Here is a 19,177-nt window from a genome sequence, read left to right as displayed (position 1 = left end):
AACACAGAGTCAAATTCTGGTGTGTGTGTTTGTGTGTTTTAATTGGTCACCATTAAAGCTGAAGTGTTTGGGCTTTATCCCATTATGAAGCAGCACTATGAGAGGCTGTTAAACAGAGAGCATCTCTGGTTAGGCCCATTGGATTAATGAACTAGTATTTCACAGGTAAGTTTGTATCACACTTAAAGGAACATGAAAATGCTGGTGAACTGTCATTTCAAGGGCACAGAATTTTCTGTAGTGGATATATAGCAGAATCCCAGATGGTCTGCCTCTAACAAGTAGCCCTATGACAAAGAAACTTCCAATAAGATAAATGTAGCTGGATGCAGCAGAGACAGAGGAAGACCTCTGTGTAGCCAGGCAACCCTGTCTTCTCCAACACTCAGGAGGCTCCGTGCCATTGTTATATCAGTACTAAAAATCAATACTCCACCCCTTGGCCACAGCTGATTAGACACCTAACTACAACTGGGTCAGATTCTCCATTCTGGGAATTTGGGATTCAGTCTCTGAGATGCTTTTTGGAATATTTGTACTTGAACTCATTGGGCATGTAAACTAAAGGACTGAGTTGTAGAGAGCTTGTTTGCAGAGTAAAGAATAAGGCAGCTATATCTAGAGACAAAAGATCAAGTGGCCCAGGATAAGAAACTAGAGGAATAGCAGTCTTGGTTCCAGCGGCTTCCAGATTCCTCATTCCAGGCCCTGTGACGTCTTGCTGCATTTCTTGACTTGGACCCATGAGATACCCTCTCTTATCTTTATAATAAATATCCCTCTTCACTTACTTTAACACAAATTGAGTGGATTTATATTCTTACAAACAAATGATCCTTGCATCAAATTCTCAAAAAAAGCACTTGTGACCATGTGTCTTTTCTCTGTTCCAAACACTTGGGAAAACCCCAAGACTAGGTCAATCTACTTGTCTGCCTTCTTCAAATATGCTGGAGTGGCTGAATCCTGCTAAAGAAGATCAAACAAGTGAACAGATGGGTCCATCACAAATCCATGGCCACTAGCCCCAACTGTGTGCCAGAAGCCGCCTGCTTCTCTAGTCAACTCTCCTGTTGCCCGTGGTATTCCTGCAGCCACCACCACATCCTCCAGTCCCAACCGCTATGGCCTTCCTGAAAGAACCGTCCCTGTGCTTCCCTATCTCCCCTGCCATAAGGATTCCACTCCAAACATGCCACCAAACATGCTCCAGTAGAGGGTCGATTCCTGCCAGCCTATTACCAAATCCAAAAGCCAATTCTTAGTCCTTCTCTTGTTTCTCAGCATCATTTGACACTGCTGAGGCTCACAGCTTAAAATGTTAAATATCCCAAAATGCCTCAGGGTGCCGCACTCTACCAGTTTTTCTTTCTGTGCTTCTGATGTCCTTGCCTGTTGTCTCTTCCTCTAGGAATCCCTTAAATGTTGATGTTCCTTAGGCTTCAGGTCCTAGGCTCCTGTTAATAGGGACACTCGATCCCTGAGGGAGCTTAACTAGGTCTTAAGCCTAACGGTTTTAAGATTAGTATTTCTAGTTCAGTCCTCTCTTTGCAGTGCTCACTGTGAACTTCCACACTTGGACATCTTTCTCATTTAATGCAAAACACCCCAAACACCCCAAACCAAATCCATCTCACCTCTTCCCTCTTCTCCTCTGCTTGGGTCCACCTCATTACCCCATGTACAAAAACCAGGAACCCAAGCACCGTTTCAACTTCCTCCTTCCATCTTCCTATAAATATTCACCAAGTTCTGTAAATGTTATCTTGTATATATCTCAAGGATTTGTGCACTTGGTCTCTCCCACCATCCTTATGTGAAGTAAGCCATCGTCACCTCTCACCTGGATTATTGCAAAGCCTAACACGTGCATGACTCCAGCCTTATCCAAAAATGCAAATCTGATATTATTTATCCAGTGTATCATCACTTAGGACCAAGTAAAAATGCTTTGTTGTTACTTCTACACAAAATCTGAGTGCCGAGTCAGTAACAAGGCTTACTCTGACTCACAAACCTTTTTTGGTAGTATACCTCATATGAATTTAAAATTAACATTTCACTTGTATTAATATGGTCATACTTTATGAACTGTCCCCTTACAACTAAATAATTATAAAATTATTCTAAAATTTAGAAGTCATAGTTGCCCCAAGACTAAGGGGTGAAAAGGAAGCACAGTTAGACTTTCTTTCAGACTGTCCTCTTTCTCCCCGTCTTGACTTAAACAACTTTCCAGAACTTCCCATTGTTTTCATTAATGTTTTAAGTATTATTTCAGATAATTAAACACACGCAATCATGTATCTATATCATGTACAAACATATTATTAAGGTATATACACATACATTAATACACACTAATAAACATGTGCTTCATGTTGAACACAATATTATTAAGAGAAGTTTTTCCAAACAAACTGATCATGGGGTTAACTTTCAGAGTAAGTGTAAAAACAAACCAAGACAACAACTGAGGAACTAAAACCAAAATGAAAACAAACAAAAGCAAATGTCAGTACCTTGTTTGCCACAGGCTGAGATGGGATATCACCAGCCCTCATGCTCCTGCCTCCCCTCTCCTCCTCAGGCAAAGGAGTGAATTTGTGACCCCCAGTTCTTTAGTCAAAATGGACAAGATCCTCAAGGATGCCATGGGAGCCATGGGAGGAGGATGGTGTCTGACAGACTCAATGTCAAATCCCAGGTGGAGCACTAGGATCTTTGGAACCCGAGGCAATTTGCGTGACCTTTCTTGGCCTCGATTTCTTCTGTGTAAAATGGGGAAAATAATACCGAATTCACAGGGTTGTTCTGAGAATGGAGTGAGTTTACGTATGTAAAGTGGTTAGCACAGCACCTAACAAGAAACAAATACTCAACAATGGTATACTGTAATTACTTTCATATTTTTCACCACTCTAGAATTAAAATTACAGATAAAAGAGACAAAAATCTATGCAAAAATGAGATTGTAAAAATCTAGTTATTGGTTGTTTTAATTATGTATAGATCAAGCTACACAGAAAATCACTTAAAGAGACTATTCTCAGAACAAGAAGAATAACATGCATTCTACTGGGAGAAAGAAGGAAGCATATTATAGAGTATAACTAAGAAGTGGTATTTTTTATTAAATATGTGGTCTCAACTGCTCCCTCTATTTTAAGCCTAGAGAAGAGGAGGAAATTATCAGGTATTTTTATTGTTGCTGTTCTTCAGCAAATTAATAGCTGAAGTTTTAAAAGTCAAAGAATAAATAAATTATTTTAAATATTCCGGCAAAATTCTGTTTAAGAAAGAAATATCCAACTGGGGTCTTCTTACATGATGAAGGAAAACTCTAGGATTCCTTATATACAGACGTTCTCTCTTGTGATCACTAATGTGCTCTGTGCTCCTGGCGTTTGTGAAGGCAGGGTACTCTGGAGTGAAGTAAGGGCCGGGTGATGTCACTTCGAGATGGAGGAAGAGTTGTCCCTCCCTGCCAGTTTAGTTTACCACCTTCAGATCAGCTCTAGAAAGCGCTGTCTGCAAAAATCCCCCAGTGCTTTGGAAAGCCCTAACAACTCTATGGTGATGCCTGAGATTTCAAATCGATCAAAGGCGTTCCTTCCAGAGATAGTCTTCCAGCAATTCCACTGACAGCCCAAGGCCCACAGATACGCTAACCAATCATGTAACTAGACAGTTTCCTCCCTTAGGAATTCTGAAACCTAGCAGTAAGTGCCCCACAGTTCAGGGAAAAGGTGATCTGTCTATGCACAGGTGCTAATGTCTGGAGTTCACATCTCACGCTTCTAGGAAAGCGAGAGTGCGCTTAGTTCTCTGCTGATAAGCACGGTCGGTTCCTGATGATTAAGGGACTAATCTAATATTTACAGTCCCACTTCTTCCACTCTTCTGCTCTCCACCTTTGTGTCATTAGCTCCACCTCTCTGTGAGAGAAGACACGAAAGGACGGAGGATGATTAACAGCACGGGTAAAAACTATGACAGAAAAAGACAGTTAAAGTAAGACACCTAAAACTAATACTTGATTATCCGTGGCATATTTGGCTGTAAACTCCTAAATCTCTAGTACCCCATTAAAGCCAAAGTAGAGGAGTTAGTTCAAAGCTTTCACTTATCAAGAACACATACATCCAGATTCGTTTTCCTAATGAGAAATCTATAGTCGGTTAATTCAAATCTAGCATTACAGTTTCATAAACTTCCAGTCCCCAAAGAAGTCTCTTCTGAATGCTTAAATTCTAATGTCTTTACCTTATGAAAAGCTGGGGTGTAATTCTCCAGATCACAGGTGGGTGGAGAACTACAACCACACAAGCAACTACACTGAATCCCAGATTTACAGGCAGATTCTAATGGAACTACATTAAAGAAGCATTAAGAAATAGATGAACAGCCTTTCCCCCAAGGGCAGCTGTTTTTAAACCTCTGTATTTTAGTTCATCACACTATGCTCTATCTTGGAATAGGACTCTTTCCTATTTATAAAATTCTTGTCTGTTTGATGTCAATCAATTTTAGAAACATTGACGAGGCTTGGGAAACGCAAGTATCTTTTGATTTTAACTTTTCCTATCTTCCTCACCATGAATGGCGAGCAGATTTAAAATTCTAAGACTGAAGAAACAGATGGGGGGAGGGGAGGCATTAAAAAAAAAAGAGCTAGAGAAAAAGGAGACTAAACACATACTTATGCTCAACAAAGAATACTTTTACCTCTCTACAATAATCAGGTTTTATTAAATAAACCCTACTCTGAAACCTAACATGAAATAACTGAAAAATTAAAAATAAAATCATAGGTCAAAATGTTTCTATTATTTTAGGTTGAATCATAAGAACTTAAGCCTAAATTCAGCCAAAATGTTCTTCAGAAAGTCTTTAAGAATATAATGTTCCAATAAAAGGAAGTAAACTTTTAGAACATTAGTTGATGTTCTGTTTCCAAATCTAATCCTCCAGGCATAAACTACAAAGTTAATAAAGAGCAGATTAAAACCAACCAAGAACAAATTATTAATTCCGTTTTTCCATTTCACTCTTCAATTCTTGTTTTAAATGCAGTAGGAATCTCTGCTGCAGACAGTTAAAGCTGCAGCAGCTCTAATAATCAACGGATCTTATCACAAAGGGTGTAGATACTTTCTAAATGAAAGCACCATATGCCTAATTACTGAGCTAAATTTATACATGTAGCTATCTCTGAATGAAACATTTTCAGCCTTTCGGCTCACAGAATATTTCTTTTCATGCCCTTAAGGTATTTCTCCAGATTTCATTCTTCTCCTTTTTTCCCTCTCCCCCAGTCTGAGTGTCACATGACATGCCAGGCCAGGAAGCCAGAGGTAACTGGACACTGATGAATGGTCATGGTCTCCGTGGTCTTCTCAAGGATGAGCATCCCTTCTATGAGATAACAATTGAAACAAGGCAAAAGAATGCTTACTTTCCTGCTACAGGAAGCAGGAATTTTGGCAACAACAACCAGAGAGGGAGGTAACAGCAGAAAATACAAGCTAGTATTGGTTAATGCAACAATACTGCAGCCAAAGCTTCCTTTTCTTTCTTGGAAATGACTTCTCAAATCCAGTTACTTACCGACAACCCCTTTCTCAACAAAAGTCGGAGCTTATTACTCTGAACAATCCCTAGTTACTGATAAATAAATACTATTTATTGAATAATGAATGCTCTGTGCCAGGTATTATGCTGAGAAATTCACATGTATTTCCTACTTCAATTCTCATAATGAGAATTGCACAAAGAGAAATGTTAGCTCCATTTCACAGGTGTTGAAAGGGAGGCTCAGAGGGTTTGTACTCTGTCACAGTGCCTCACAATCTGACTAGAATTTTGGTGATATACTTAAATTGTTTCCCAATTTGGTTACATTTAAGACAAATTGCCTTCCATTGTTATATTCTGGGCTGTGAACCTATGGTATAGAAAAAGGTGTCTCCACACTTAAGCGGTCAAACGTCTAGTTGAAAGATAACATATATGTCCATGAAATTAGCAACCCACAGGGCAGAGCCAGAAATAACAAATGCCGTGGCAATTCGGAAAAGGGAGAGAGATCAATAAATGTTGGGATTGTGAGAAAGGGCTTGGAGGACCTGGATGCTGAGCACGTAAGAGGACATTCCAATTGAAAGGAATAAACTAAACAAGGCAAAGCCCTTAATTAGTTGTGTTTTGGAGGTGGTAACTATGCAAGTTTAGCTCAAGCAGTTTAGTTTAGTTTAACTAAAGCTAAAGCCCCTTCTTATTTAAGAGCTATGAATCAAGAAGCAAACTGAGGCAGATTTAGAGAAGACCATGATTGCCAGCCTAAGGAAGGAGACTTCTTCATTCTAGTACAATGTTTTTCACACTCTAGTCACTGGACCAGCCATATTAGTCACCTGGGAACATGTTAAAAATACAAATTCTGGGGCCCATTCAGATCTACTAAATCAGAAACTCTGGGGGCAGTGCCCAGCAATCTATGTGCGTTAACCTGTCCCCCACAGGATTCTGAAGCTGGCTGAAGTTTGAATCCCTACTCCATAGGAAAAACCTCAGGGATAGGTGACTTGAGAGAAGTGGTATTTTAGGAAAATTAATCTAACAGTGATCTACAGAATGAATTGGAAAAGGGACCGTTTACAAATTCATAAAATTCACAGAGCTTCTACCATGCAATTATTTACATGAGACAGCCCTTTTCAGGAGCTACAAAATATTTAATTGGGAAACAGAAGACCAAGGTTCTTTTCCAAAATATCACACCTTCTTACAGAGAAAATTTTTATTAGATTCTAATTTCTCTAGTGGAAAATAACCCCTAGCCTATTAGTTTTCATTTCAGTGTGGTACTGTAAACATTACTTATAAAAAACATCATTGTCTCAAAAATATTTTCTGGGGAGGGGAGCAGGGGATGACCCAAACCAACTTTAATTAGGTGTCTCATGTATAAAAATATTCAATTAAGCATTGACTTTCAAAGGAATATCACAAGTATCTACATTTATTTCACTGATGTTACATCTGTCCCAAAGACTTTTTTATGGACAACCTGCACAGCCAGTTTACGAGTCATATAAGAAAATGAACACAGTTTTTCATTTTATAAATCATTGTGAAAACAACTTTAAAATGGAAAAAGGTGTTTCCTATGTTGATTGATCTCTATTCACCAGATCTGGTTCCGAATGAATTTGACTATTATAAAATATGAAGCTTTCCCTCAAAAGACAATGGCTTGTAGCCTATGAGGATACACAGAAGGAGCTCCAAAGATGAGTGGACCCCATTTTTGGATTCTGTAATTATATCAAGTGGGGCATATGTGTGTCACACTCAACCTGAATAACTCCTCTTGGTATGTTTGCTTAAATAAGCACATTCATTCAACAAATATTTACTGAGTCCTATTATGGGCAAGGCCCAGGGTTAGCTGACCCATTGGGTGCATGAGGGGGAAGCTCTTTATCTTGCTCTCAACATGGTAGTCCTGGAAGAGATTCAGGACTCTGAAGAGCTGACATCACAGAGATTCTGTACCTCTGGAGGGAGAGAAAAAAAGTACTTCTAACTTGTGCTATGACTTTATCTTATTACTGATAGAACACTTAGTAGATCATAATTTTTATTCACCCTAACTGCTAAAGCAGCTTAACATGGTAGTTAATAAATCATCTTCATTTTTTTATGCTCCTCAAATTGCCCAACCCGTCCAGCTTCCTTTTTGTTGGTGGTGGGGTTGTTTTTAAGCTACTGAGTTCTTCATCACGCATTCTAAGCCAAGTAACCCCTAGGAGACATAAATAATGAACACTAACCAAACTGTTTAATATAAGTAAATGTACACAATGTATTAAATACACACCAATTACTACATAAAGTTCCTTTTATACTTAATAAGAATGCCTTATAAAATTGCTGACTTGGGCTAATAACTCCTGAAAACACAGTATGTCTGTTGAAGCATTTCTAATTACGAGATGAAAACCTGTAGTTGACTAGATACATTATAACATTCCACACTGCTAGTTGACTACAAAAATAACATGTCTCAGAGAACAGCATCCTAAATATTCTAAAATTACTATCATCTCAAGCCACAATTTATAAAAATAATATAGTACATTTATGTCAATCGTTATTCCCCGTGTTAACACAGTCTCAAAGCCAAATTTAAAGAGTTCTGGCATTTGGCAGACTTTTATGAATTAACCAAGGTCAGAATAAAAATACATTTTGAAATGTGCAGCTCCTCACTATCTTAAAAATACCTGAATAAAAAGACATTATTTGAAGGAGTAGCAAAAAAATAAAAGCCCAAACCTCATAAACAAATCATGCTTTTTTTTTATTCTCAAGATACCTTAAACAAAATGCATATTTATCATAATTAAAACACTAAAGGCCTCTAACACATGACATAGAATGTAATTTTTCTTCTGTAAGAATTCATCTTTGTAAGACTTGCCATTTTCTGGCATCTCTAAAATCACTTCTGAAATTCTATTTGGAGTATTTTTGATCTTCAACTCTAAACTTAAAATATTAGGAAATCAACCTGATGAATTCTATAAAAAAGAAGGATCCCTCCCACCTTCCCCAGATCTTCAGAGAGGTCAATACTTTCCTCAAACATATGATGCAAAAGCCCAACTGTAACCTAACAATGACTATGAGCTGAAGGGGGCTGGATGGGTCTTAGCTGAGGAAAAGTGGACTGTTCCAAGGTGTCTGGTAAGTACTCCTATCAATAAAGAGTATTTTTTATCCTATGTGACCAAATCAGGGAAGAAGCAAATATTGTGTTAAGGGTTTTTTTTTTTTTTTCCCTTTTAAATAAAATGCTGTCTATCACTTTACAGGCCCTTGCCTCCTTTGAGAGCCCCTATGTCCCATCAGCCGGCTTATTAGCTCCATCTCCTCCAATAGACACCCCACTCCTTAGGCGTCCATGCTTTGCCTTTTCCCCAAATTCTGCCCCTTTAGTAACTTCCTTGTTCTATCCAACTCACAATGAGGAAATGCAACTAGTCAGCCAACACAGAAGAAAATGTTGCTCTAAGAAAAGCCAACTAAATATACAGGATACCGTTTCATCACTTACGAAATTTACAAAGACTTAATAGACTACATTCACTATACTACAAGAGAAAGTATAAACTGTTTCTGAAAAGTAATCCCTCAAAACGTACTGTGATCCTTTGACCCATTCATTTCCTCTTTCAGGAACTTAAGGGGAAATCCTCTTTATGGGGCAGGGGTGGAGTGGGGGTGGTCAGGGCAATGAAAAATAAGATGGAAACCTAATGGACAAAGGTGTTTATCTCAGCATATTTTTTCAAAAACAAAAAAATGGAAATGACCTAAATGTGCAGGTCCAAGGGAATGGTTAAATAAACTGTGATGCTTGTACTTCACACATTAGGCTATCATAAAATGACACTTCCAAAGAAAATGAAAAAACACGTGTGTATAGTGTGGTTATATCTGTGGGGGGAAAAAAACCCTACATGTTGGGGTGGGGTAGTGTTGGGTTACCTGTGACTAAGTGATAGGGATGTGAAGGATATATTTTTCTTTTTTCAATTTCTGTGTACGTTCAAAATGGTTCTTCCTAAACCAGCATTGGTTTGCAATAAGACAATGAAAGACACTTCCTTCTTCTACAAACCTATTCTCACCCTTGCTAAGACAAATCTCAAAGTATAATAATTTCTGCTGGGCAACTTGAGTGATACACTTTTAATAGCAGCTTTAAGAAGCAATACATCAACAAAAGGGAGGCACGGATGGTGAAATTTCAGGCAGCTGGGAATGAGATTTTGCCACTAGGAACACATGCCTGGGCTTCCTTAATCATTCTATGGGACTATCCTTTTGCCTTATGCCCTGATAGAGATACAGTGAGGAAACACACCCTTTGAGCAGCTCCAGCACATAGTCTTGTGAAAGGGGAACTAGGGTCAGACAATCATGCCCAAACATCAGTTCAGGGAAGCTGGACTGAGGCTGGACTTGACCACCCTTAGCATGGGCTAAGCCCTCAACCCCCCTATCCAAGAGCCCTTTGGTCCCTTAGAAGAATTAAGTGTTCCTCACAGGACTTTGGAAAGACAATTCAGCAAGAAAGGACAGGGCAGATAAGAGTTTCCAGTAGTCCCTGCATGGCCTGAATTCGCTCATCCCCACAGTTGTTCACAGGTCTGTGTCCACACCCCACGGGCACACTTTTCCTCATAACCCCTATAATGTCAGCAAATAGGCATTCCCTCCAGTGCTGTGGCAGAGATGCTGATAGTACCTGCGGTGCCCTGTTATCAGACCATCCAAGGAAGCTGGCGAGCTTCTGCAGCTTCTCACCCCCTCTTCTACGCTTCCTCTCCCACCCAGCACCCTCCCGGGAAGGACTGGCGGCAGGACAGTCCTGTGGGAGATCCACATACAACAGCGTGAAGATGTGCAAATTAAAGTCACTATAATAAGGCCTGCGTGTCACTTAACGGAAAGGCTGTAGAGCAAGTGTGAGGAGAACACAGTGGGGCAGGTCGGGGACGGGCCTTTGATAAGCTTAATAACCAGGGAGACAAATGGACTGACAGAAAAAAGGAAGTGAGGGAGGCATTCTAGTTACAAAAGACAAGTGAATACAAAGGATGTTGGGCTTTTTAATTTTATTATCTCTGTTCTGGATTATCTGCAGGACTGCTGGGCTCTAATGTACCTAAAGCAACTGCCAGAGGATTCCAGAGAGGCAAAGGAGGGCTGTGCCTTTTAAATGCTCTTAAGCCTTAATCTCATTTGGTTTTCTTTCAAGTACCTAAAGATCACACAAGTCTTTATCAGGACCCAGTGGGGGGAGGGCAGTGCTGCCCCTTCTTCAGAGCAAAGGAATTAGCCAGTCTTGCTTTCTCAGGCAATACCGCACCAAGCAAGGATGTTCCTCTCCCTCTAATGTTCTCATTAGAGTCAAGAAATCACAGGCCAAGTGTGGCCTTCAGGCTAAGAGGCAGTTCCCATCTCTGACGTTAGTGCATCGGGGAATCTCAGGAAGTCACAGCTCGCTGGGCCCTGTCTCTCACATGGAAAATGAAGACCAGGCTTCAGGATCTCAGAGGTCTTTCTGGGCCCAAAATCCTAATAAATCTCAATTTGTGGCTCTCAAAGAAGGGCAAAATCTTGGAGTTACAAAGTACAACTGACTGATGTGAATTTCGATTATTAGATGATAGACTGCACTCTGACTATAGAATTGATCATAATTAAGTATACTTCTGTCAAGTTTGGAATAATTTTTTTCTCATTTCTTAAAAACATTTCTCCAAAGATAAAACTGGCAAAAAAGCACTTTCCTCAATTTCCCTTTCTATTTTGGGGAACGGAGTCAATGCCTCAAGCACCGTGTTTCCTCTGAGAAGGGGCCACTTCAGGAACGGGCACATCTGACTATAAGAAAGAGACCAAGTCTCAAATACTTGAAGTACAGAAGCTGAAGAAGTATACCACTTTAGAGAGACCTAAAGTTTTTTTTTTTTGGAATTTGGAAGGTAGCAGAGAAAATCAGAGTTGACAGTAACACAATAAAATCATAGCTGTCTGGAAAGATCATCTTGATGAACTGGAAATGTATTCTTTTAAGCACCAAACGTGATTTGAACTGTTTCTGGTAACTTTTTGAGACTTCGTTATCCACTTCCTGATTTACCCAACATTATGAAACGAAGGAATCTTACATGGATGGCTTCAGGCAGTGGCTAATAACAGTAATAATAGCAAGTAGGATTTATCAATCATTCGCAGCATGCCTGATACCATTCTAAGTGTTGCTGGGGATGACCACACTTAAGCCTTCTGACCTAACAAAATGGGTGCCCACTGTTGTCTTCATTTTACAAATGAGAAAACTGAAGCTCTGAAAGATTCAATCACAACTTGCCTCAGGTCGCTAAAAGGCAGGAATTCAGGTCCTGTCAACTGCCTCCAGACCAGCTCTTCTCACCCAAACAGTGCTGCAAGGGGACAGAGCAGGAACAGGCCAGGGTATCCAGACTCTCTCTAGGACCTACTTGGGTGAAGAGAACCGTGCTCCTACGATACAGAGCCCGTAGCTTGTTGTAATTTTTAATGCAAGTTTACTTTTTAAATAATGTAGTCCTTTAGGCTAGCCATCAATTCTTCTGTTACATATCATGCAATGTCAAGAGTATGTAGGTTTGTAGTTTCAAAGAGCTCCCCGTGCTGTCACACTCCTTTTCTCCAAGCTGCCCTTCTTCTCCTATCCCTCCTTTTTGCCTCCCCACCTCTCTTTGTAAAGAATGTCCAACTGAATGATTACAAATGTCTCTGCTTCTTGCTAAGATCTTTATCACCAGAAAAAAAAATGTCATATCAAACTTTTCCTGGGTGGCTTTAAAAAGAAGCGGTTTCTAAATCATGCCACTAATAAGGTTTTAAAAAATGACTATAGGTAATGTAATTTAACTAATATAAGGTCAAATTTCTAATACTGCAGAATTGTGTTTTGTAATCATTCTCCATGAGAGTCTACAAATAATGAACATGGCCTGTCCTTTTATATACTTCTGTGGCATTTTACTTAGGAGGCAAGCCATGTTAAGGCAGTGAGCAACAGTCCCCAAGGATCTGGCTTCCATCCTCCACTCAACTCTAAAGTGATTTCCAGAATAATCTCTGTCTCAGTTGTGTCTACTGTAAGATGAGCAAGCTGAGCTATCTCTAAGGACTATACAGAACAAGACTTTATGACTTAGAGCATATGTTTACTTTTAAAAGTCAGAGAGTTAAAATTTTTATGGCATATTGTTGGTAAAAGAAAAAATCTGCATAGTTTGTGTAAAGGATCTTTAAACAGATTTGGGAGTAAGGGTTAAGCAGGGGATGGTTAGAGGCAGTTCAAACTACTTAACACTAAGACAACACCAGACTAAGAACTGAAGGAAAAGTCATGACTTAATTTTCCCAAAGAAAGAATCTCTTCCTTAAACTACCAAATACTGGCTTCTCCTTTACCCTTTTTGTCTGCTTAGGGGAAAGGCATTTCATAGAATCTCTGGAATCCATGGGGTAGATGTTCCTATTTTGATTAATCAAAACTCACCTTTGACACACACACACATTTTTATGGCTTTGTAGGTTATAAAGAACTTGAAAGGTCACACAGGTTCTCTATTGGGCTATAGGCTATACGCAGGTTCTAGTGCAGTTCTGATCTACCCGTGTATATTTATCTCTCATCACTCACACTGATCTGTAGGCATTCCTCCCCTCTGACCTTGGGACACATGCTTGAAACTCTTTATTGAAGAATTTGTACTACCATACCTTATGGAATAATTCAATAGAAATATGTAAGTATCCCACGGAATTTCAACAAATTCAGATTTCATACAAAGGCACTTACTGTGCATGTGAAACACTAAGATAAATTTCTCAGGATGGTTTATTTTATGTGCTCACTTAAAAAAATAGAGAAGCATTGACTCAAAAATGCTTTTTTTATCCACTCTTCACACCTTAACTAGGTTCTAAGTCCTATGAATTTTAAGGTACCTGGTAAGAGGAAGACAGAATATTCCTCTCAAACAAATTATCAATAGCTTACAGAAAATTAGGCTGGGCATAATTGATCACCCATTAACTATCTTTTCTTGCTTTCATGTATTAATGTTCAACAGTCAGCATCTACTCTACCACTTAAACTGTCGAGATCTTAATTTATTCATTTACTTATTAAAGAGAAAAAATTTTTACAAATACTCTATGACCTCCCTGCTCTGGGGAAAGACCTAAGAGTGGGGGAATCTTGCATTTATCTATTGCCAATGTCAGGTATGTTTCAGAGTAGGGCGAGCAGAGCTGGCAAGGTAAGTCAAGGATATTTAAGTTCCCCTGGAGTCAGGTCTTCAAATTCTGGCTTTTATTATTTTGCAAATATTATTTTCCACACCAGAACTACCCATACAGATAAACTGGAAAGTTAAGTCTTTAAAATAAAAGTATTAGTCTGTCTGGGTAGATTATTCCTACGGCTGATCTTTAATTAAAGGGTTAATCATCAAAAGTTAACAAAAATGATAGACTCAAGAACAACATAAGTTAGTGTGTAAGGCACAAAAACATATTTTAACCATTAGGCATCAACATGAACATTTTCTTTAAACTTATGATCATATAAGTGGTCTGGAATAAAAAATTAAAGAATGCTTTGAGAAACCTAAAGACAATTGTGAGCCCCATGGCTGACCAATCCCAAAGCCTTAACTGAGAGACCCAAAGCTGACTGTCAGCCCCTTCACTCCTACCCCATTTAGGTTAGTGGAGATTCCAGTTTGAGAAGGTAAGAATACCCTCTGACAAGTTGTCTTTAACCCCTATTACTCAAGGACTCCCCTTAATTCCAGGAGATGAAAACCAAAATTATTCATCCTCTATATTAGGACTATGGCTCTACTCCTAAAAAAAAACACAGTACAAGTTCTTTGTAAAGGCTCAAACCAAAAAACAAAAAAATAAAAGAAAGAAAGAAGCTTCTTGATTTTAAAAAAGGGTTAAGGTAGAAGAGGAACTAGACTATTCTTTTAAAATTCTATGGTGCTATTTTAACTTCTGCCCTTCATTATTTTAACACTGCTTTTTAAAACTAAGGATAACTTTAGTGCAATTTTTAAAAGATCAAACTCATGAAAATGTGTACTATGTATTATAAAATTCAGGGAAATTCCAGAGCTGATTTATTTACAAAGTTTTCATGGGAGGGAGCATCTTGATTTCAATTTTAAGTGTTACATCAAAGAATTTACCATCCATCAAGTTAGTACTGGAAAGCATATAATGGCTTTTTGTGAAGGGAGCTAGGCAATGTCTGATTTGAAATTACAATGGTCTCCTCTAGGCACAGATTTGTTAAAAATTTACCAAAGTACCAGTAACAATTGTGTTGGCAATATAAAAATACTATTAGCTGTCTTTAAACCAAATTTACAAATTTAATGTTTGGCTTAAAAACTAGAGTTTAAGCTCTCAACATATTAGATTTGCCTATACTTTCTAAATTTTAGCTATAAAACTGTTAGTACATTCAGGTGTGATAGAGAGCCTACGTATATAAAGAGAACTAGAAAACACAGGAACAATAAAGAGAAAACCAAGGCAAAGATCCACTGGGCCATGACAAAGAAGTCCATGGTGGCGCCAGAAACTGAATATAAAAGTGTGAAGTTGAAGTGCACTGCTCTATTCACAATAGGTAACCGCTCTTACCTTTCTAAAACTGAACATTTTCAGCACAGTTTTAGAATAGCACGAGTTACTTTTTTTTTTTTTTTTTTGGTTTACAAAGGAATGCATCTGCCTGAACTAATCTGATGAAAAACCATAATCCATTTCTCCCCATTAGCTTTTGACTAAATACTGAAGCTAATTATGCTAGCTTTTTTGCGTTCTCACGGCAACATGGAATTTAAAAGAACACATTTAGTTCCACCACTCTATGCAAGACTGGACAGTTTCAAAACATCTAAGTGCTAAGATGTTAGCACCACACAGATACAGAAGGCTACATACATTTTCTTTACATGGCTAATTAAGACCTTTTGATTTAGAAAGACAGATAACATGGATCCAATAGAGGCAGATAGGCATACCGTTAATATGCTGTCCTCAATTCCCACCGCTTCTGCTCTTAATGCACTTTTAGTCACTATTGCTTGGTACCGATAGCTTTTCAACATCCATATATCTCTAGTATTTAAAATAATTTCCTTGGACAACTGTGATCTGCTCTAACTGGCAGCTCATAGGAATTCAGGGCATGAAATTTGTGAATTGCACTGCTTTAAACTTAAGGGAAACATAAACACACAGTTTTAGGGTTAATTTACCTATGGTTTTGTCCGGATATTTTTAAGGAGGATGGGAGATGAAGAGGTGAGGGAAATTGGTGAGAAATAAAGCTTTTTATCCACTTTTCTAGTTTGGTGTCCCTGAAAGGATTTCATGGAGAAGGCAATCTGCTAGAGAGAAGTCGGGGGCATAAAAATCCATTCCTCCAAGTCTTCTTCTATGGGAATACCCTGAAGATGGGTCCCAAAGCAGAAAGGCTGATGGGCTTGAAGGAAGCTATCTGCACAGAACGATGAAGGCACCGTCTTTGTGCCTAGGGTAAATTGAAAGGGGCCCAAATCTACTTTAACCTGCTCAATTACCACTAAACCAAGTTCATCTGATCTTAAAGTCACAAATCCCATAGCAATCAAGCTGCCTCTATTCTGTAGGTACTCAAGCTAAACACCTCTTCACGAACTCAACATTCTGTTTACTCTCTGAAAATGGGAGAATGACGACGCTTCCTTTCTTGATTACCTACCCAATGTCAAACAAAAAATTTATTTTCACGGAGGCTCTGACATTTTTTAAATGCCAAAATATTACTTCCACTTACAACACATTTTAGAAATCCAAATTAAGACTTGGGATGAAATGCTTTTAATTTGGTTCCTACAGCTCTTGGATTGTGTTAAAATCCAGGCTGGCATAGTTTCACACAGGAGAGTAGCTGTGGAAGGAAGCATGTCCACAAAGAACCTGCTGACTAGTGACAGGGGACTGGGAGGAAGTCCTGGTTTCAAGTCCTTTATCACTAACTGATTCTGGGGCTTTGGGCCCCTCAAATTTCATCTTTAAATTGACAGTCTTAAATGACTTTAGAGGTCCCCCTCAGCTTTAAGCCAGTTAAGTGGCCATATGCTACAGGTGCTAACTGAAAATTATGAGAAATAAACTATGAAAGACTTATCAAAGTCCATGTTTGTCTTAGATTAAGTTTGTCATCTTTGTGCTGCTGTAGAGGCAAACCTGTTGCGTCACATAAAATACTCTTTTTTCTGACTACACTAGAAATGCAAGAGACAATCGGCTGGCTTTTTAAATTTTTCATTTTTTAAAATGTGAACAACAGTGTGCCCCCAAGATAGGAAGTTCTCGGGTTTTATCTCTCTAATCTGTAAGTACACACTGGATGCCACCTGGCACTTTCAGCCACATGGCTGAAGGCCAGGGTGTGCTGGCTGTTAGAACCTTTTGATCCTCTGATCAATACTTTGCGTTTACATCCAACCTTCATTTCCAGCCCAGTCCAAGCTTCAGGAGGGGGCTGTTTAGGACCCTCATTGTCAATGTTCTCAGGGACGATTAACCCGTACAGGCCTGTGAAAGAGGAGGTTTGCACACCACGCCACCTGCCCATGTACTTAATACCTATCTCACGTGGTTTATGCTTACCAGAGCACGCAAATTAAAAGCAACGGGATCCAACCTCAGATCTTAATTGGCCACATCTACTGTGATAGTAAAAAAAAAAAAAGAAAAGAAAACGAAAGAGCCTTTCACATTGCACCTGGTGGAAGAGGAAAAGCTCTATGCCCCTTTACACTGTAATGTTAGTCTTTAGAGTTTCAAAGGTTTGTCTTTTTCTCCCAGAAGAAGGCTGCCGGGCGGGAGGGGTTTCCAGTACGGCGCACTCACCTCTTTGATCTTTGCCCTCTTCTCACGGATGGCGGCGTCGGCCGGCTCCCTGCCAACCGCCCCGATTGGGGGCACGAAGTCCACGGGGGGCAGCCTCCTGAAGACAGCCTTGTCACGCAGCTGGTCCTGGGCCACCTTCTCCTTCTCCAGCAGGATGTCTCTTTGGATCTCCTCCGGCAGCTTCTGCAGGGTCTCCTTGGCTTCCCTGAGAGCCCGCTCGTGGTTTTCGCGGATCCTGGCCAAGTTGTCCTCCAGCGCGGCCGCCGGGTCCCCGGGCGCGCCCTCCTCGCCGCGCCTGGCTCGCCCATCTGCCGCGTCCTCGGCGCGCGCCCCGGGCCCGGGTTTATGGTCGGCGGCCGACTGCAGGGCGGGGCTGGAGTGGAACAGGACCCCGCTGAGCAGCTTGGAGGAGTCGGGCAGGAAGAAGATCGCCCCGAAGCAGAGCGTGATGAAGGCGCTGAACACCAACAGCAGCACGAACTTCTCTGTCAGGCGGAAGGCGGCGGGGCCGGATCCCTTCCTGCCGCCGCTGCCACCGCCGCCGAGCCCCCCGCCCAGGCCGCCGCCCAGGCCGCCGCCCGCCGGGCTGCTGAAGAGCGGCAACAGGCCCCCCACAGGCATCCCTCCAGCCGCGGCGGCCGCTGGGGTGCCCGCTGTCCAGTGGCCCTGCGCCGCGCCGCTCAGCAGCCAAACTTCGCCGCCGCCCGGCGTCAGCGGCTGCGGGCCTGGGTCCTGCGCATCCAGGCCGCCCGAGCCCCTGGGCTGGGCTGCAGGTATGCCCTGGGGAAACAACTCTTCTGTGAGTCTTCTGCCACGGGCAGTTCCTTTGGCAAACAAGCACGCGCGACAGACCGCTGGCCGCAGCCCCTGCGGGGAGAGAAACAGTAAAATGTAGTAATTACGATGATGGTGATAAAGTTTCCAGCGGGTCTCCGCCCTTCGACGGCCGTGCAAGCCGCCGGGACAGCCCCCCCAAACGCGGAGTCGGGAGTCTGGCTCCGGGCACCGCCCTCGGAGCTCACTCTTTGGACTTGGGGTGAAGTTTTCTGGTCCCAGGGGACAGGGTGTCCTGAGCACACCTGGAGCAGGGCCGCGTGCGGGCACCTCCTGGAGAGGGCAACGCACCTCTGGGGCAGGAGGAACGCAGCGTGGGTCGGGGGGGCTAGTCAACTTCGCCAGCTCCCCATCTCGGAGCTGGGACTAGCTGCTACTGCTTCCCAGGGGGCGGCTGAGCGCGCAGACCCGCAGCCCCTCGCAGCCCTGGTCGCCGCTCGGCTGGGCTAGCGCGCCGACCCGCGGGCGAGTAGGAGCGAGCAGGGCAGCACGCCGCCCTCCTCCGCGGCCCCGAGAGCACTAATTCCACTGCCGGTCTCCGGGCGTTCGGAAACGAGGGCGGTGACGCGTCCGGAGAGTGATGGCGTGGCCGGGCCAATCACGCCCCGCTCAGGGACCCGCGGGGGCGGAGCCGAGGCGGGGAGGGGGCCGCGCGGGGCGGGGAGTTTACGGGAAGCGCAACCTCGCGGGGGCCCGGCCGGGGGCGGGGAGGTCGCGGTCTGGGAGGCTGGAGGCCCGCGGGAGCGGCGGTAGAGAGGCTGTCCAGACCCGCGTCGGAGGCCCA

General features: G+C 41.7%; 1 protein-coding gene across 2 annotated transcripts in view; it reads right to left on the bottom strand.

Moving 5' to 3' along the window:
• Window positions 1–18,903, bottom strand: part of MAN1A1 (mannosidase alpha class 1A member 1) — a 165,734-nt gene extending 146,831 nt beyond the window's left edge. Inside the window, exons 1-2 of one of the 2 annotated variants that reach the window (XM_080807233.1) lie at window positions 18,639–18,903; window positions 17,560–18,426 (exon numbers count right to left, since the gene is read on the bottom strand). In XM_080807233.1, the coding sequence (XP_080663359.1) occupies window positions 17,560–18,180 (621 nt within the window). In that variant the 5' untranslated portion in view covers window positions 18,181–18,426; window positions 18,639–18,903. The remainder of the gene's footprint in view (window positions 1–17,559; window positions 18,427–18,638) is intronic. The other variant, XM_080807234.1, reaches the window with a different exon arrangement.
• Window positions 18,904–19,177: the final 274 nt, after the last annotated feature.

This window comes from Martes martes (assembly GCF_963455335.1).
Source record: "Martes martes genome assembly, chromosome: 6".
Taxonomy (NCBI): domain Eukaryota; kingdom Metazoa; phylum Chordata; class Mammalia; order Carnivora; family Mustelidae; genus Martes; species Martes martes.
This window is presented reverse-complemented; position numbering and strand designations above follow the sequence as displayed.